Source organism: Mustela nivalis (genome assembly GCF_964662115.1).
Source record: "Mustela nivalis genome assembly, chromosome: 9".
NCBI classification, from domain to species: domain Eukaryota; kingdom Metazoa; phylum Chordata; class Mammalia; order Carnivora; family Mustelidae; genus Mustela; species Mustela nivalis.
Window position 1 is genome coordinate 105,301,622 of NC_139028.1, and position 21,390 is coordinate 105,323,011.

Genomic DNA, 21,390 nt, shown 5'->3' on the forward strand with positions numbered 1-21,390 from the left:
AGCCACTGAGTCACCCAGGCGCCCCTCTCACTGTGTTTTAGTGTTGTCTATTCTTTAACTTCATGTAAATTTAATCACAACATTTACTCATAGTGCATGGTATCTTTTTTCTAGAATTTAACATATTGACATGTATATCATTGGTCTACTACTTTTTGCTGAAGATTATTCCGTCTATCCTGTCAGATTCTGCCTTGCAAGTGCAGTGTATTTGAATTTAATGTAATTGTTAAATGTTAAATTGTTAAACATATAATTGTTAAATGTATGGGGAATAGTTCATCTTACTGTAGTTTACTTTTTTTTGTTTCTCTTTAACTTATTTTAATTCTTTTATATGTTCTTCTGAGCTAATTGAGTAGATGACTTTTTCTAATATTATATTTTCTCTTCTTAACATATTTTCTTAATAATTGACTCTATTTTTAAAGCAGTTTCAGGTTCACAGGAAAATTGAGCAGAAACTATGGAGATTTCCTTCATCTCTTCTGTGAAAACATAGGCAAAGGGACAAAATAATAATTTTTCCAACAACATACAAATGTCCAGCAGGTACAACAAAGGGTGCTCAACAACACTCATCATCAGGAAAATGCAAATCAAAATCATAATGAGATACCACTCTGCATCTGTTGGAATGACTACTATCAAAAAGACCAGAGATAAAAATGCTGGTGAGGATGTGGAGTAAAGGGATCCCATGTATACTACTGATGGGCATATAAATCGATATAGTCATTATGGAGAAGAGTATAGGTGTTCCTCAAAAAATTGCAGTAAAACTACCGTCCACAATCCTGCTGTAAGATAGGATCTGAAATCATAATTGTGAAGGGCTCCCTATATTCCTAGGTTCATGACATCATTATTCACAGTAGCCAAAGTATGACCAAAACCTCACCCCTGACTGTCAGATCAACAGAGAAAATGTGAGATCTTTATTATTCAGACATTAAAAAGAGGAAAACTCTGTCATTTGCAATAACAAATTGGAGCTGGATGAAGCTGGAGGACTTGAAATTAGTGAAACAAGAAAGTCACAGAAATAGAAATATCGCATGATCTAATTTGTATGTGTAAATGATATAGTTTAATTCACAGAAGCAGAGAGTAGAATGGTGGTTACCAGAGGCCAGGGATTGGGAGAAATGGAGCGACATTGTCCCAAGGGTGCAAGGTTTCAGTTATGTAGAATTAATAAATTATAGAGATCTAATATATACCATGGTGTGAGAGGCCACCGTAAGGCTTGAGATGAGGACCAAGCCAGGCCCTGACTTATGCCTCCTTTAAAGGCTGAATAGCCAACAAAAGGCTTAGGTCAGTAAAGTCAAGTAGCACTGAGAAAGGGTACGTGTTATGTGTTGTGTGCTCGCCTACGTGACTTCCCACACATTTGCTAGTCAGATAGAAACGATTTGGTCGGGGTCATAAATTCTTGGCTGGTTCTTGCTGTCCTTGCACAGGCCATAGACCACCATTGTAAGATTGTGCTGTGCTTACATAAACTATGTCTTGAGTAGCCTTGAAGTCAGTACATCTGGCGCTGGAAGGTCTGCTATTGGTGCTTGGGAAATAGATAATGGGAAAATGTGAAGGATTTTCTGTGCATGTTGCAAACTCTTTAGTAATCAGCTAAAAATGGATATTTTCTTATGATTGTTTCTGTTAGCTATATAATGCCTTGCTGCTGCCTTGAATAAAATTGGCACTATTGGACATCCTTCTTGGTGCTCCTCCTGTCCCCATCTCTTTGTCTCTTAATTTCTTTTCACCATCCTCTTACCCTCACATTCCAGATCGATTTGTCGCACTGGCCATGACAGCATGGTCACTATAGTTAACCATACCATAATGTATATTTGGAATTAAAAAGAGGATAGATGTAAATTAAATCTTACACACATACATACACACACACATGCAATGGTAACTATATAGAGAAGATAGATGTACTAATTAGTTATATTGTGGTGATCTTTTCATATTATATGTATGTTAGAGAATCTATTTGTGCAACTAAAATATATATACAGCATTTTATGTCAGTATTCCAATTTTGGGACACTAGAGCAGTCACTAGCTTCATAATAACCCAAAAAGCAAAAAGTAGTGAGAACATTGAAAGCATGATATTTTAATGATATTTTTTAAATAGTCTTTGACAGGAGGAAACTATTGGCATTTAAAGTTTTCCACGTAATTAATGGGTAAGAGAATTAAAAGTAAAATTGTATCTTTTCACAGTTACTAAGGATGTGGAATGCTTGGATACACTGCAAGTAATGAATTCTATTTGTTATTTCTTTTCAAGTTTTTATTTAGATTACAGTTAGTTAACATATAGTGTAATAGGAGTTCCAGGTGTATAGTTTATAGATTCAACACTTACAGACCACACCAAGTGTTCATGACAACATGTGTATTCCTTAATGCCCATCACCTATTTAACCCATCTTTCTAGCCCCCTCCCTCTAGTAACCATCTGTTTTCTATAGTTAAGAACCCATTTCTTGATTTGCTCCCCTCCCTCTCTTTTTCCCTGTACTGATTTTTTTCTTAAATTCCACATGAGTAAAATCATATGGTATTTGTCTTTCACTGACTGACTTATTTTGCTTAGCCTCATATTCTCTAGTTCAGACCTTGTCGTTGCAAAGTGCAAGATCTCATTCTTTTTGATGGCTGAATAATATACCATTACATATATATAATGGGACCATATATATATATATATAATCACATCTTTACCCATTCATCATTCAATGAAAATGGCAACTTGGGCTGTGTCCACAGTTCTGCTATTGTAGATAATGCTGATATAAATATCAGGGGGCATGGATAACTTTAAATTAACATTTTTGTACTCTCTGAAATTAATGAATTTAAAAATTCATTCTATAAGCCTTGAAATGCACATATTCAATTCATGTGTGCTAATCTGTTCCGTTCACTATGAGCACCAACATTCTCTTGGAAATTCTAACTTGTCAATCCACACTATCCCTTTAGTAGGAAAGCACAAGAAGAGAAACAAAGTGGCTTCCTGCTGCAAAAGCAGGTTCACTCTAAATCCATTAAGTAAAGACCTTCAAGTGTATATTTGTGAATGCCTCTGGTACTTTCTTTTATTCCACTGATAAAACAAAGCAGTAAATGAAATAATGTGATTTTTTCCTCCCTTCAAATTGGGTTCTACTTTTTTGTACTATAATCTCAGAAAATATGTTTTATCTCTATTGTATTTTAAATTCATATTTATTCTTTACAATATTTTTACTTCCTTCTACCTTAGAGTTGCACTATTCTCTTGTTGTAGTTCCTATATTCCAATCATATAAATTAGCTGAACATTTCCAGGCTTTTGTAATAGTACATTTTAAAAATCCCATCCATAATGCTTTGATTGTCCTGATAGTCAAAGAAAAAAATCAGAGAAACTGTTTATTTTTTTCTAATATTTTATTGCTTTTTAATTTTTCATATTTATATCTTTATTTTTTAATTTATTTTTATTTATTTTCAGCATAACAGTATTCATTGTTTTTTCACCACTCCCAGTGCTCCATGCAATCCATGCCCTCTCTAAAACCCACCACCTGGTTCCCCCAACCTCCCACTCCCCCACCATTTAAAAGCCCTCAGATTTTTTTTCAGAGTCCATAGTCTCTTATGGTTCACCTTCCCTTCCAATTTCCCCCAAATCCCTTCTCCTAACTCCCCATGTCCACCATGCTATTTGTTATGCTCCACAAATAAGTGATACCATATCATAACTGACTCTCTCTGCTTGACTTATTTCACTCAGCATAATCTCCTCCAGTCCTGTCCATGTTGCTACAAAAGTTGGGTATTCATCCTTTCTGATGGAGGCATAATACTCCATAGTGTATATGGACCACATCTTTCTTATCCATTCGTCTGTTGAAGGGAATCTTGGTTCTTTCCACAATTTGGCAACCATGGCCATTGCTGCTAAAAACATTGGGGTACAGAGAAACTGTTTATGAAATAGATGACATATAGTTTTTTTTTTTTTTAATCTTTTTGGCCTTTGGCTCACTCATGTGGAACTTATTAAGATAAACTAATGACATAATAAAAATAATGTCTAAAAGCAGAATGTTAGTTCCTTTGCTTTAAATGAGTTCAAATGAAAGCAGGGTACCTTACTTGAAATTTACTCTAGAGAGAATTACAGAACATAGATTACAGGCAATTCTTCACTTATGGATGCTCACTGTTGGACCAGTTGTGATTGTATAAATATCTTTCCCCTTATCAAACCAGATTGTAGACTGAAATGTGAGGAGTATTTCATAATCAGCAATGTCAGAATTGAGCTTTCAGGAAAAGTAGGTTGATGACATGAGGGAAGCTACTAGTTTGAGGGCAGAAGTACAGAAATAAAGTAAGGAAATCAGGTGCATTGTAACAGATTGAATTGGTTAAATAAGGATACATACCATTATACTTAATATCTATACAGGTTATGGAATCAAAAGACCCCTCAATTCATCTTTTGCTTTCTGAGGTAGTTGTGATACGCCATAGCTTTCTCATGGCATTTTTCACTTCTGCATTCCTCAGTGTGTAGATGAATGGATTGAGAAAAGGGGTCCCAATAGTATAAAATACAGTCACCATCTTGTCCATAGGGAAAGTGGTTGGGGGGCGTGCATATATGAATGTACATGGACCAAAGAATAAGATTACTACAATGATGTGAGAAATGCAAGTGGAGAGAGCTTTTTTCCTCCCTTCTGCACTGTGGTTTCTCAGTGAATGCAAGATGATAATGTATGAAATCATCAGGATCATAAAACTGCCTGTGCAAACAGTCCCACTGTTAGACACCCATTCTAGATTGATCAGATAGGTGTCCATGCAAGCAAGTTTCAGCAAGGGTTGCAAATCACAGCAGTAATGATCAATCAAATTGGGTCCACAGAAAGGCAATTTCAAGGCTAGCAATATCTCAGCGATGGAATGAAAAAAAGCCCCTAACCATGCAATAATAATCAGGATGGTACAGAACTGCTGACTCATGATGGTTGAGTAATGTAAGGGCTTACAAATAGCCACATAGCGATCAATAGCCATGAGGATGAGAACAAAGACCTCCATTGTGCCAAAGAAATGTAGTGCAAAGACTTGAGTCATGCACTCATTGTAAGTTATGGTTCTTTGTGCAGAGAGTGAATCCACAATTAGTCTGGGGGCTATGGAAGTTGAAAAGCAGGCGTCAACAAGAGACAAATAAAAAAGGAAAAAGTACATGGGGCTCCCAAGTGTCCGGCTGGACTTGATGGTCACAATAATCAGCAAATTCCCTACCATGGTTCCCACATAAAAAATGAAGAAGATTACAAATACTATCTTTCTTTTCATAGGATCTTGGGTCAATCCTAGCAGTATGAACTCAGTTACATTGCTAATTTTTTGCATTATTTCAGGTCAATTAGAGAAAGTGCAGGTTAGAAATAATTAATCTGCAAAAAAAAAAAAAAAAAAAAAAACACGTGAGATTAGTGCTGCATTTGGAGGTCAAATCCATATGCTTGATCATGGAAGTGCCACTTACCATTGGGTTATCCCTTACCTTCCATGTTGTTTTCATCTGAATAAAGTGGAAATCATAATATTTATTCACAAACTCTTTACCTGATTGCTATGGAAACAATGAATTATATCAATAATTAAAGAATACCTTATTCTTTGGGCATAGTAAACATTAATTTAGTGAATTTGAGCTGAGTGTCTTTCCTTATTTTACATCAAGGACCCATTGGGGTAGAATGTTGAAAAATGGAAACTATTGCATGATATACATAATGTGCTTTCATATTTTTTGACCTTGATAGTTCATTTATAAAGTATCTTCTAATAATATTCTGAGCAATCAAGCAATGTAGAAACTTTTAACAGTTTTTGTTTTTGTTTTTGTTTTGAATGAAATCTATGAGACTGAGAGAGAGAAGACAAGAGTGAAGCAATATTTTAGCTGTGAACATTTGGTCAATTTGTCCAATCCATCATTAAGTTTAAATCCATTACCTTGACTAAATTTATTTCCTTTTGCTTAAACTCTCAACAATGTATAGTTGTTTACAGTTGTACATTCAGCTTCTATCATACAGTTTTGCACTTTTTAAATTATACTATATTGTCCAAAGTAGAATTCTTCACATTGTCCAGTATTTTGATGGGTCTTTCCGCATATTTTCTTAAGACACAAGGAGAGACTGAGACTTTTAAAATAAAGGATAGATAGGGAATGTTTGGCATAAATCAAAATACTGTTTCAAATTTCATATTATTTTAAGCACCAGAGATTTAGACAATGAGCTAAAGAAACTACAAGTCATAGCTAAAATTTTTCATATGATTCTTGGAACATATGTTCTTGTAAGTCCCATGCCCTGACTTCAGTAAAAGATAGAAACAGGAAGGGAAATAATATTCATTTATCTATAGCAAACTGAAAAAATCCTTTTTTGTCTTCATCACATATATTTCCCATATAAAGCACAATTAAATGTGTAAGTGCCAAGGCATTTAAGTATATTTACAACATATATTACAGACAAAAGCATAATTTTCTCAAATATAAATGGATCTCAGAGATCAGTTTTTGAAAGCACAATCCATATTGTGCCTGGGTAGCTCAGCTAGTTAAACATTCAACTCTGGATTTCCACTCAGGTCATGATCTAAGGGTTCTGGAATCCAGCCCCGTGCTAGGCTCTGTGCTGAGCATGGAGCCTGTTTAAGATTCTATCTCTCCCTCTCCCTCTGTCCCTTCCTCTGCATTCCCCCCCCCTAAATAAATCAACAAAATAATAATAATAATAAAAAGCAGTGAAAATGAAAATGGGCAAAAGAACTGACCTCAAAGGAACTCTTCTTATTAAACATAATGTGAAAAGTTTATCAATTTCTTTCATAGAAAAATACATTCAATTCAAATTGCAATTATATATCTTCTCGCTTATCAGATTAACAAAATGACAGTTTTGATAAATGTCTCTTAACAAACAGTTCTGAAATTGATGTTGGACACAATTGATTCCACACATTCTTGGCAGGAGCTTAAAGGGATACAATTTTTGCAGGGGTGATTTTTAGCATTGATGATATTTCAGTGTAACATAGACACATGTCTAGTGTTTGCATTTGTTGCAAAAATCTCATTCATAGGCAGGAAGATCTTCACAGCAATCCTTTCCATGTTGACCAAAGTTAAGAAACAACTTCAATCAATGCCCTCCAGAATGAAGCTAAATGATTCAGGGATGGTATTGTATGTAATCATCAAACCAAGGAAAGTGGATATATATATATATATATATATATATATATATATATATATATATTTCTAAAATAAGTTGTAAAGTGGCAGAGTTCAGGACTATCTGTTGAAGATGGTAATTTTTTCACACACACATGAACTCATATCAATTATTGTATTTACAAGAGTATCCAGATAGCATATGTATGGCCTCAGGGTGGGGAAATAGTTTTCTTGGAATCAAAGTTAGGAGGATGACTTACCTTTTAAAATATTCCCATTGGTAGTTGAAAATCTGTCATAGTGATGCTGCAACAAAATAAAGCTTTTTAAAGACCTTCTTTTTGTAGATGGGTAATCACATTGGCATATTACTGGATGGTAACAGCTGTGTTCTGACATAGACCGCAGAAAAAGCAAAGTTCCCAGGGCCAGAGTAAGATTTAAATGTCTGTGTGAGGGTGAGTCACTGTAGAGACAGTTCTGGACTCAAGGCTCATTCCCACATCATATCCCAACCACACTGCCATTCACTACAGGTTCCCCTACACCCTCAGGAGTTTGCCAAATATGCTGGTTGTCCAACTTTTCAGCAAACAGTAGTGAAATTTGTTTGTGTGATTGTTTTAACAATTAAATAATATAATGAGATGTCTACCTATCAATTCATCCATACATCTACCTATCAATCTACTATCTACCTATCAATCAATCTATCATCTACTAGCTATCATCCATCTATCTTACAAAGATATAGACTGAAAGATTTGTATAGTTCAAATAAGAAGATACTAGAGAGGCATACATTCTGAAGAAGCAACATGAAGAATGTAATATTTATTGCTCACTGCTAGAAAAGATGTACACATTTAATAGAAAGTATTCATAAATTAAATGAAAGAATTAAGATAATCTCCTCTTGATACAATCCAATAGTATTCAGTCCTTCAATATTCTGTTACCACTGAAAATGGAAGCCTACTACATCCCGAGTAAAATCATCATCTCCAGGGAGCATCTTGGAACACTGGACTAGATACAATTTTTATTTGCCTCTCTCCACCAGGACCTACTATGTATTTATTTTATTCTGTCTTCTCAGTTTAGACTGTCAAGCACTTGTAGAAAATTCCCTAAACTTTCTATCCTTCCACAAATGCCTTTTATGTGTTAGGTGCTCATTGTGGCATTTATCAGATGAATTTTTTCTGAGTATTAAATACAACTAAGTTAATCCCGAACATAAATCTCACCAGGTTTTTTAAAAGTTTATGCAAAGGGTAGGATGTTCAGTCATTCTCTTTTCTCCTCCATGTAATTCAGTCTCTCTTTATTCCAATAAGAATAAAAAATATCTTTCTAAAATTCCGTCTGATGGGGCACCTGGGTGGTTCAGTGGGTTAAAGCCTCTCCCTTCACCTCTGGTCATGATCCCAGGTTCCTGGGATCGAGCCCCATATCAGGTTCTTTGCTCAGCAGGGAGCCTGCTTCTTCCTCTGTCTCTCTGCCTACCTCTCTGTCTACTTGTGATCTCTGTCAAATTAATTTTAAAAATTGTTAATAAATAAATAAATACATACATACATACATAAAATAAAATTCTGTCTGATCTCTTTTGATGTCACTGAGACTCAGGTTCTCACCTGCATGCCACAAGGCAAAGTTGCTCCAGGATTCATCCCACACTTCCTGATATCCACTCTCACTTGTAATTTGGACAGGGAAATGCTTCTTTTTGCCTTTCCTACAGCAGTATTTAAACATGAATGATGCAAAATACAAAAGTCTTGGGAGGTCATTCCCTTAAGTGTTCCTTCCCTTTTAATTAAGATGCATGAGCCAGATGTGATTAAAAACTTAATCTTCACTATGTGTTAATGGATTTGGGGGAAAAGTTGACCTCTTCTTGTAAATAATGTGTTTATATGGGTCATAAAGGATGACTTTTGACAGAATAATAAAACAGTGATTATCTAGAGATCTAGTGGCAGGACTGGGTTCCTGATATTTTTATCTAAGAAAATTAATTAGGATTTCTTAATCAAATGGCTGATTCTAGGGCGCCTGGCTCAGTGGGTTAAGCCTCTGCCTTCGGCTCAGGTCATGATCTCAGGGTCCTGGGATGGAGGCCCGCATCGGGCTCTCTGCTCAGCAGGGAGTCGGCTTCTCACTCTCTCTGCCTGCCTCTCTGCCTACTTGTGATCTCTCTCTCTCTATTTCAAATAAATAAATAAAATCTTTAAAAAAAAATGGCTGATTCTAGGTCTCCGGTGGGGAAGGTACAAGATGAACTTGTAAGAAAGAAAAGTGGTAACAGACACGCAGACACACACAACCACACACGCACACACACGCGCGTACACACACACACACACACACGCGCGTGCACACACACACAAAGAGGTACCTCACACTGTGGTGAGAATCTGCCAAAGTGACACAGGAGTCAATGGGAAGAGCCCACAGTGCCAAAATTGAGAAAAAAAAAAAAAATTGAGCAACACAGTAAATGGCACAAATTGATATATAATTCATAATTTAAGAAATCTGCAAATAACAATTTGAACATTTAAATTAAAAAACTAATAAATAGGGGATAATAGGGAAGAAAATCTCCTATAAATAGGAATTCCTAATTATTTTGTAGGTATTCTGCACTCAAAGGGTTATTAGATAACACTCAGTCTCTTATTTGTGGGCTGCACACAAATGAATTCCTTCCAAAATTCCACATTGTGTAATGAAGCGAGGGGAGTAATGTGGCAAATTCTACTTCAACCAGGTGATCAAGATTAACATCAATGGTGATGAGTCACAACAAAATTATATACCCACTGGCATGATGTGATGCAAATTGTACTTTGCCTCTATGACTTTCCCCAATAATCCATAACCTCAGTCCAATCTTGAGTGAAATATCAGACAAACCCCAAATGACGGTTTTTATATAAAATATCTGACTAGTTCTCCCCAAAACATTCAAGGTTATCAAAAACAAGAAAAGTTGAGCAGAATTATTATGATGGGCACTGAATAAACTAAAGAATTGTGGAATCACTGTATTACACAAGCAAAACTAATATAATGCTCTATGGTCAACGTTACTCAAATAAATAGAAGGATATTCAGAGAAACTGTCAGTGTCTAGAGATATTGAAGAAGACATGACAACTGTAATGTGGTATGCTGGATGAGATTCTGGAGAAGAAAAATGGCTTTAGTTAAAAACAAAGTAATATGAATAAAGTATGGATGTTAATTAAAAATAATGTGTTCACATCAGGTGAATGAGTTGTGACAAATAAACCATACCTTCTAAGATAGTAACAGGGGAAACAGTGCAAAGCATATGGGAACTCTATATCGTTTCCACAATTTCTGCGTATATCTAATGCTGTTACAACATATAAAATTTATTAGAAATACATTTATTTCATTTAATATGTGATCAAAGTATATCTGTTGAGCATGGTTCAGAAATTCCTTCCTTTTCCATGCTGAATAATATTGCATTGTATGCTTTCCACATTTTGCAACAAATGGGTTGCACATTTGGGCTATTGTGACTAATGTTGATATGGGCATGAGGGTACACATGTCTCTTCCAGTCCCCACTTTCAGTGCTTTTGCTATATTCCCAGAAGTGGAAATGCTGGATCACTTGGTCATCATATTGTTAGCATTCTAAAGAATGTCATACTTTCATAGCAGCTGCAACATTTTTATATTCTTATGAATAGTGTACATGAGTGTTTAGTGTTGTTGAGTATTTTTTTTCATGTGCTCATTGCCCATTTGTATATATTTTTTGAGAAATATTTATTCAAGTCTTTTGTTGATACTGAGTTTTAGGAATTCCATGAAATGCTTTTCATTCTGTTGATTGTGGCCTTTGATGCATGGCAGTTTTTAATTTTGAGATAGTCCAATTTATTTACTTATTTCTTCTGTAACCTGTGTTTTTATGATGTCATATTCAAGAAATTATTTTGTAAGGTAATATCCTGAGGTATTTTTAATTTATATTTTATTTTTATTGTGTTCAATTAGCCAACATATGATGCATCATTAGTGTTTTCTTCTGAACATTTTATTGTTTAAGTTCTTATACTTAAGTCTTTGATCCATTTGGAGTTTAATTTGTATGTGGTATAAGTAAGAGGTCTGCCTTCATTCTTTTGTACATGAATATCTAGTTTGGCTAAACTATTTGTTGAAAACACTATTCTTTCTTATTGGATGGTGTTGTCACCCTTGCAGAAATTCAGCTGACCATATAAGGGATGGTACATTTCCAGGCTTTCCAGTTCATTCCATTTGTCTATGTCCCTGTCTTAATGCCATTACCACAGTTTTGATTACTCTAGTTTTATAATGTTTCAAAATCATGTGAGACATACAAATGGTTCTTTTTAAAAATTTTTTAAATTTATTTTTTCAGTGTTCCAAGATTCATCATTTATACACCACACCCAGTGCTCCATGCAATACATGCCCTCCTTAATACCCACCAGCAGGCTCAACCATGCCCCCACCCCCCTCCCTTCCAAAACCCTCAGTTTGTTTCTCTGAGTCTACAGTCTTTCATGGTTCATTGCCCCTCCTATTTCCCCCAATTCACTTTTCCTTTCTTTCTCCCAATGTCCTCCATGTATGCTGAGTGAAATAAGTCAAGCAAAGAAAGTCAGTTATCATAGGTTTTCACTTGTGGAGCATGAGGAATAACATGGAGGACATTAGGAGAAGCAAATGTTTCTTTTTAAGATTTTGTTTTTTAAAGATCCCTTGAAATTCCATGTGGAACTTTCAGCTGATTTTTCTATGTGCAAAAATTGTCTTTGGAGTTTTGATAAGGTTTGCATAAAATGCTTGTTGTTTCAGATATTATTGACCTCTAAACAATATTGAGTCTCTTGATCCATGAAGATCTAAAATCTTTCTGTGCACACACACAGACACACATACAACATATTGAAAAGAATATGCTTTTGTGTATATGGAAGATGGTAATTGGAAAAAGTGCACAATGTCCCATTTGAGTCTAAGCACCAGAAACTGTAATAAACCAGAAAGAGTCAATGTCCCAGTTCAGGTCCATAGGCAGGAAGCTAGTGTAAAATCAGAGAAGAGTTAATGTGTCAGAGTGTGAGCCATCAGACAGAAGAGTTAAGGGTTCAATCTGAAGGCTCTCAGGCAGGAGAATTCCCTCTTGCTCAGGTGAAGTTAGCCTTTTGTAATTTTCAGACCTTCATTTCATTAGACGAGGACCCTACATCAGTGAGAACAATCTACTTTATTCATTCTAACAATTCAAAAGTTAATATCATCCAGAAAAATCACATAGTCATAACTCAAAACAATAATCAAAGCTGAATCTGAGCACCCTATGGTCTAGGCAAGTTAGCACATAAAATTGACATTAGAAGTCCATTGATTATTCACATAGTACCTATACATGTCTGGATAAATCATACTTAATCTCCAATAAACACTACATATATATATATATATATATATATATATATATAAACACACACACACACACATATATATGGGTATATATATGTGTACATATATATATTCAGGCACACAAATTATTCATAATATAAGGAATAAATGCAATAATTACAGTCTTCATTTTTATAACAATCACAGGATTAATTTGTTTAATTTTTTATAAACATATATTTTTATCCCCAGGGGTACAGGTCTGTGAATCATCAGGTTTACACACTTCACACCACTCACCAAACTGAGGGTTGTTGGGGGGAGGGGTTTGGGAGAAGGGGGTGGGATTATGGACATTGGAGAGGGTATGTGCTTTGGTGAGTGCTGTGAAGTGTGTAAACCTGGTGATTCACAGACCTGTACCCCTGGGGATAAAAATATATGTTTATAAAAAATTAAAAAAAAATAAAAATACTTTTTTCTGCTACTTTTATAGGTTTATCTTTTAACATCTAGGTCTCTGACTTATTTTGAGTTAATTTTTGTGTATGATATAAAGTAGAAATTGAGGTTTGTTTTCTTCTCGGATGGATATCCAATTGACCTAGCCCACTTAGTTGAAAAAAAGTCTATTCTTTCCCCATTGAATTACCTTGACATTTTGTTAAACAATTACACATTTAGATCTATTTATGGACATTCTATTGTCCAATGATTTAACAGCTATACCACACAGTGTTGTTTATGGAAGCTTAATATAAATCTTTTATTTAGCTAGAATAAGTTCTCTGTTCTCTGCCACCACCCCATAGGTTTTACCTGTAAGGGATAATATAGGTGGGTATATATAGAGTATTTGTCTTTCTCTTTCTGGCTTATTTTGCAGAGCATAATGCTTTCCAGATTTACCATGTCATTGAAAATGACAGGATTTCCTTCTCTTTAATGGTGGTATAATATTTATCTTCTTTATCCATTCAACTATTGAAGATCATTTTTTTTTCCCCATATCTTGGCTACATGTTCTACTGACTGAGCCAGCCAGATGGTCCCAAGATACTCATTTAGTCTTTCAAATATATCCAGAAGTAGAGTAGATTTGCTATATATATACACCAATTCTACTTATGGATATATCTATATGGATATCTATATATATATATATTTCTCAGTGTATAGAACAGGGGACAGATATAGATGTAGATATATCTATAAGTAGAATTGGTATATATAGCTATATATAGATAGATCTATCTATAGATCTATAGATCTATCTATATATATTCTCTCTATATATATATATAAATAAAATATTTTATATATATATAATCTTTTACATTCTTAAGGATGTCAGGACTTCAATGGAACTAATGTCCCTTTGTAGTCAAGACATTAGTGCAAATACATGAATGAAAGATTGCTGTGGATGAAAGTTACAAATGGATAATAGTCATTTATTCCATTGTTTTCTAAATTTAGTTCAAATTTATCTTCCTTTGCATCAGTTAGTAGAACAGGCAGGGGCATATATTCAAATGTAGGACTCCTGGAATTTCGTTAACTCATAGGCCTCTTGTGCTCTAAGGACATCAAGTATCCTCTAGTCTTTCTGTTTCCAAATCTACATGTTCAAATGTGCCACTAACTGTATAACAAGTATGATATGAGTTTGTTAAAAATAAAGATTTTTGAATACCCCTTAATCATGGCCAAAGAGATTAGAAACTCTGAACACAGATACTATTATCTGTTCAAAAGTCTCTTCCAATGACTCCCATGATCAAACTAGTTGGAGAAGTACTAATCTAGTCATCATTAAAAACTGAGTGAATGGAAATCCATTGAGATTCCAAACTGGGACAATAAACATGTTCCACGGTGTGGTTCCAGGGCCAGTGTTTCTTCATTATAACTTCCAATCCAGAAATGGTGCTGCTTTTGGTCTCTCTTATTTTTACTTCTGTGAATGCATCAATATCAAGGATTTTTTTTTTTTAGAGTACTATGTACAGTTCTTAATGTAAGCTACACACACCCAAAGACACGCAAACTTCATCATAAATATTTACTCAGGTATAGGCAGTCAAACAATCAGATTTGTGCAAAAGGAACTGAAACAGTGGAAATGATAATCAGTGACATGTTAATTTGTTATATAAAAAAATAAAGCTCAGAGTGCATGAAGTGAGAGATGTGTGATGAATGGCTCAGTGTATTCAGTTAAGCTAAGTGGTTCAAACATTAGAGGAAATAGATTCCCAGCTGTGCATTTCACCATTTTATTTGCCCTGTTGATTCAAGTGGTCTACTGATCACAGTTTTCTTTGTTTTCATTCAGTTTCTTTTTGTTGTTGTTGTTGTTTTTTGTTTTTGTTTTTGGCACTTTATGTTAATTGGAGACCACTAACTACAGAGAAGGCAAGATTAGTCAGTTAGCAGAAGCATATGAATGAGATGTTAGTGTCACAATGAGGATGTTAGAGGTTTCCCCAATTTCCTTACTGTTTGGGTAAAGAAAATGAGTCCTAGAGAATGGAAAGCTTTCTCCCAAGAGTAGAGGAAGAGGGCAGATCTTTTGTGTTTTAAACCTATTTTCTTTTTCACATACTGTACAAACTCCCTTCCCTTTGCAGCCTTGATAGGTTTAGTTTCCACTGTGTTTTGGAGGACTTAGATCAGAGTACTGTACTTCAGATTTCTGTTAGTTTTTCCTGTATCCTTTTGTGCATGCAACATATACATATTTGAGTACTCAATATGTTTCTATCAGAGTTCTAAATCTAGAAAATAGCCTTAAATACTTCATAGTAGACTCCCAATCAAAGGAAAATGACAGAAATTCCAAAATGGGGAAGAGAAAACAAAAGGAGTCAGTATCATCGTTCCGAGTTTCTGTTTAATATGATTTCTCTGGCCTAGATAATTCAGAACATTTATCTACCTATGGAATATTAAAATAAATATAATAATAATGATAAATAATACCTCAGGTATTATCCCCTTCCAATTTACCCCAACCCCCTGTCTTTTGTCCTTTCAAAAACCCTATGAGGTTTTCACTACTCTCTTTGTTGAGCAGAAAAGAAAATTTAAGATCATCCAGGTTAAATTGTTACCTTCAACTATTAACCATTAGCTTTTGAGAAAACTCTCTTGCTCCACAGTCTTCTCATTGCATTCTTCACTTCTGCATTTCTCAGTGTATAGATCAGGGGATTTAACATGGGGGTGATAATGGTGTAAAATACAGCCACCATCTTATCCTCCGAAAAGGTAGTATCAGGACGCATATACATGAACGTACAGGGGCCAAAAAAGATAATGACCACAGCAATGTGGGAGCCACAAGTGGAGAGTGCTTTGCGCCTGCCTTCTGCTGAATGCTTTCTCAGGGATACCAGGATGATGGTATAGGAAATTATCAAGATTACAAAGCTCCCCAGAGCAATGGTACCACTGTTGGCTGTCACCACAACACCGACAACATATGTATCTGTGCAGGCAAGTTTCAGCACAGGATGGACATCACAAAAGTAGTGATCAATTTCATTGGGTCCACAAAAAGGTAACTGGACTACCAGAGCCACTTGAATAATGGAGTGAAAGAACCCACCTATCCAGGTCCCCAGTAACATTTTATTACATCTGCCCCTGTCCATGATGGTCGTATAGTGTAGGGGTTTACAGATAGCCACGTAACGGTCATAGGCCATAACAGTAAGGATGAAGATCTCCGTGCAACCAAAGAAATGTACCCCAAACAGTTGCAGCATGCACCCCACATAGGAGATGGTTTTGCTCTTGGCTAATAGGTCAACAATCATCTTGGGAGCTGTGACCGAAGAGTAACAAATATCCACAAAAGACAAGTAGTTGAGGAAGAAATACATGGGAACCTTAAAAAGGTTTCCCATGCAAACGGTCAGCATGATGAGGATATTCCCCAGAAGAATGATCATGTAGAAGAAAGAAAACACCACAAAACAAACTTCTTCAACCTCTGGGTTCTGAGAAAGACCCCAGAAAATGAATTCAGTCACATTGTTTATTTTTTCCATGGAATTACTCTAGCACAGCAAGTTCCCAAGAGACAATGAAATTATCTGAAAGAAAAATATAACAGGGAACATGTACTTATGACTCAAAATAAGTGGAGAATCATGGTAGTTGGAAATGTAAAAATGGATATTTACTGCTTCTTGGCATGTATCCTTAGAGAAATTAAGGTGTATATATTTTGATCATCATACTTTCATGTTTAGTCATTCATTTATGTTAGATGAGGAAGCAATTTAACATTAGAGCAAATTCTCCAAGTCACACATCTAATGAAGAATTTCCCACCTTTAATTTTTTTCTCGTTTATTTCTCAAAATTTAGTAGTTCTTTTCTTGTTCAAACAGCTAATATATATTACATCATTAGTGTTAGGTTGTACAAGGATTTGTTAATTGCATTTAACATTCAGTGCTCATCACAACACATGCCATCCTTAATATTCATCACTCGTTTTCCCATCTCCCCCACCCCCTCCCCTTCTGTAACCTTCAATTTGTTTCCTGGACTCCAGATCTCTCATAGTTTGTGTCCTTCTCTGATTTCTTCCATTCAGTTTTCCCTTCCTTCCCCTATGATTCTCTGTGCAATTCCTTATATTCCACATGTGAGTGATACCATATGATAATTTACTTTCTATACTTAACTTATTTCACTTAACATAATAACCTTCAGTTCTATCCATGTTGAAGAACATTTAGTGGTTTTTTTTTCATTTATTTATTTTCAGCATAACAGTATCATTATTTTTTCACCACACCCAGTGCTCCATGCAATCTGTGCCCTCTGTAATACCCACCACTTGGTACCCCGACCTCCCACCCCTCCACCACTTCAAACCCCTCAGATTGTTTTTCAGAGTCCATAGTCTCTCATGGTTCACCTCCCCTTCCAATTTACCCCAACCCCCTTAATTTTGTATAAGGCAGTTGACTTAATTTTGAAACAATTCAGTGTTGGGGAATATGATATTTTTTATATATCTGGAAAAGCTTACCTTATTTTTGTCACAGATGTGAAAACATACCCCCATATTTTCCCTTCTGAATACTGCCATGAATGTTCAAGTAGTTGAGTGTGGATGATGTCTGCAGGTTCTCTTAAAATACTCTGATCTTTGAGTAAATGAATTTGTGTTTCCCTATTTGATATCAAGGCCTTTTACTCAAGAGGTGATGGGTATAGTTAGAGGACAAAAATGGTACATGTCTCCTTTAGAGACAACGGTGCTGAAATTTTATAAATAAATCATTCCGCTTCAAGAGTCTTCTTTTATCCCATTTGTGAAATGAGAAAATTTCAGTTTCATTACCATCTATTATATGAGTAGCTATTTCTACTATGAAATTAAATCCATTATGTCAGCCTGGAATAGCCATGAAACCCTTATGAAGAGGCAGAGACAAAATAAGATAAAGCAATGAAGGGAACTGAAGAGACACATCAAGAACTGTTGGATTTGAAAGGAGCGGAAGTGAAATCTTGGGTGATTTCTCATCTTCAAACCCAGTTTTTGAGAATTCCTCAAAAATTACTTTTAAACATCTGCCTGTTAACTAAAAAATGAAAAATTCAAACGAGGGCGGGTGGGTAGGAAGGACTCTGTCCTTAATTTCACTAATCCATTCGTCATCTTTTTTTTTTTTTTTAACAAGATTTAGTTCACTTTATTTTTCTTGTATAAAACTATGTTGTAGCCACAGCTGGCACCTGGGTCCTCCATTCATCATCCTTTTAATCTTTGGGTTTCATATTGTTTATATTGGTCTCCTCGTCAGGATGCATTAGACATTTGAGGAGAACATCACTGAAAATATTTCAAATGTATTTAGGAAGAGAACAATATTGGATGCATCCTCAGGGCTGAGACTTCATGTGCTCTAGTGAGTTCACCAGAAGTTACATGTGGAAAGGAGTTTGTGTAATAGTTTTGATTTAAATGTACAAGTTCTTTCTCAAAGTAAGCCACAGATACAAATAATTCCTTTAGTGGTATATTAGTTTGGCATTGTACAGTATCATGGGCCATGATCAGGAATTTTGTCTGTCTGAGGACCTATCTCCTCTGGGTCTGTCACATGTAACACATATAGCTTCTACTATACTCTGTCTCAGCTGTCCCTTTGTTGCAACATTGTGACTGGCTCTTCCAGCTTTTGGGAAACTGCATGGCTGTGTTTTCTCAGATCTGTGTATTATGGCTGATGGAGTAGTAATTACAAATGTGCTTTCTCTTATGTGGCATGAATTAATGATAATATCAATGGTAAAGATCATAGTAGTAAGAAGAATTCAAGTTTAGACTCAAGAATACCCCCTGCTTTTACATGTTCTTTCTCCTCTTTTTATCCCTCTGAATTAAAAAAGAACAAAAACTAACGAACAAACAAACAATCAATAAATAAAAGTCCAGCTATTTTCACTGAAATTCAGGACCTTTCAGTTTTAAAGGTCTGAGAACTAGTAGTTTTTTTTTTTTTTTTGTAGGTTTTAAAAATTTGTTTTTTAAAAGTTAACATGTGCATAAAAGGAAATTGAAAAACACAAGAAGCAAAGAACAAAGTCATCCATAATCACAAGCAGTTTACAGTTTGACTTCTAGGTCCCATGTGTGTATCTACAAAAGTAAGCATTTTAATGTAATTAAGATCATAGTTATGTATCATGCTTTTTTACACACCATGAATATTTACCATTTCAAAGTCCCCAAACTATGAGTATGTAATGACTGTTAATGTGTGTGCATCTCTTTGGCTGTACTATAGGAATACATTAAGTGGTTCAATGGAAACATACCCTGTTGCTAATATTTGAATAGTATAGATTGGATAATGAATTCTTTTAGAAGCATTATACATTGTGTACTCTTACTTATGTCTGTTTTAATTGAACATTAAGGGAATGCAGTATTTTAATGGTAACCCTGCCAGTATCTTTATCTAGAGGCCGGTTGTCATTTTTGTCTTCTCTGAAATCTTTGTCGCCGAGAAAGGCAGGATTACACTTTTTTCTTTCAGATGGAGTTGGTGCAATGTCTTCTTGGTTATAGAACTAGTAATTTTTGATAACTGTTAATTATGTTGTTTGGCTCTCACTTAGAAGAAACTGAGCATTTAAACACAAGCCCGGGTATGGTGCTACCATTATTCAATCTATGGGGCTCTAAGGGAATTTTTACTAGTCTTTGAATTACAACCTATCTCAAAGAATTTCTTCCTCCACTTTTTGAACATTTGAAAGATGACAATGTCAACTTCTTTTGAAATTATTGATATTTTCTTATTCACAATCATGTTACCCAATTTATAATCATGTATGGAGGTACTTTAGTATCTGACCATCATATTAATAATTTTATTTTCCACTTATTTCTGAGACTGGTGACTTGCAATTATGTTTTAGATATTTAAAATATAGCAATTGTATTTAATTCCTTTTTTACATAATCCATTTTACTTTAATTTTAGAAGAAAAAAATCTCACCAATATTCTCTACAGCTCCAATTTCAATTTTTTCTTCAATATCTTCTGAGGTAATTTGATTGCAGTTATCCACAATAGATTGATGCCATAGGGGTTGCTTTGTGAATAATTATTATCAGAGAATCTCTGACCTCCAAAACTCAAAAGCTGGCAGAAGTCAGGTCTTTGTCATTCCTGATTTTTGTCTCCTACCTACTGAAATCTGAACTTTCACAGCATATTTGGCAATAAATGCTGTTTTCTCTACTTCTTATAAGGTCTGTTTAAAGAGGGTGATGCAAAACGTTAATGACCTTGGGGAAAGGCTTTCTCCCAAAGTCTCCCTCCATATTCAGAAACACAATAGACAACTAACAATGAGCTTTAATTTCAAGAGGTCTTTTCAACTTGTTAAATTTTAAGGTTTTTTCCTTATTTTCTAATTTAATTAATTTGTTTACTTACTTATTTTATTTATTTTTATTCCTATTACATTTATTGAATAAATTTTAAACCTATGACACATGGGTTTTTAACAGCTTTCATTAAGGTTATTTTTTTCAGACTGTTTTATTTTTTTAAGTTCAATTAGCCAACTTATATTACATCATTAGTTTTTGATGTAGTGTTGAAGGATTCATTTGTTGCATATAATACCCACTACACATCACAACATGTGCCCTCCTTAATAACCATCACCTGGTTACCCCATCACCTCATTTTCCTCTCTTCTGTAACTCTGAGTTTGTTTCCCAGAGTCCAGAGTCTCTCATGGCTTGTCTCCCTCTCTGATTTCTTCCCATTCAGGTTTCCTTCCCGTCCCCTAGGGTTCTCTACTATTCCTTGTATTACACATACAAGTGATACCATATGATAATTTTCTTTCTCTGATTAACTTATTTCACTTAGCATAATCCCCTCCAATTGCATCCATGTTGATGCAAATGGTGTGTATTCATAATTTCTGATGGTTGAATAATATTCCATCGTATATATGAATCACATCTTCTTTATTCATCTGTTGAAGGACAACTTGGCTCCTTTCACTGTTTGACTATTGTGGATATTGTTGTTATGAACATTGGGGTACATGTGTCCCTTCTTTTCATTACATCTATCTATTTATTGTGAAT

General features: G+C 35.0%; 2 protein-coding genes and 1 long non-coding RNA gene across 3 annotated transcripts in view; 1 reads left to right on the plus strand and 2 right to left on the minus strand.

Moving 5' to 3' along the window:
- Positions 1–21,390, plus strand: part of LOC309873033 — a 697,683-nt gene that overhangs the window by 320,654 nt on the left and 355,639 nt on the right. The window lies entirely within an intron of this gene.
- LOC309872910 (olfactory receptor 4C11-like) lies at positions 4,516–9,021 on the minus strand (the record flags this gene model as incomplete). The annotated part of the gene is made up of 3 exons (XM_082747880.1): positions 8,935–9,021; positions 7,555–7,600; positions 4,516–5,492 (listed from the first exon to the last, which is right to left on the minus strand). Exon 3 carries the CDS (start codon positions 5,446–5,448, stop codon positions 4,516–4,518), a length of 933 nt encoding a protein of 310 aa, XP_082604006.1. The 5' UTR covers positions 5,449–5,492; positions 7,555–7,600; positions 8,935–9,021.
- LOC309841285 (olfactory receptor 4S2) overlaps positions 15,616–21,390 on the minus strand; it is a gene marked incomplete at its 5' end in the record, with an annotated part of 30,135 nt that continues 24,360 nt past the window's right edge. The window contains one exon of the mRNA XM_082684180.1: positions 15,616–16,806. Within this exon, the coding sequence (XP_082540306.1) occupies positions 15,865–16,806 (942 nt within the window). The 3' untranslated portion in view covers positions 15,616–15,864. The remainder of the gene's footprint in view (positions 16,807–21,390) is intronic.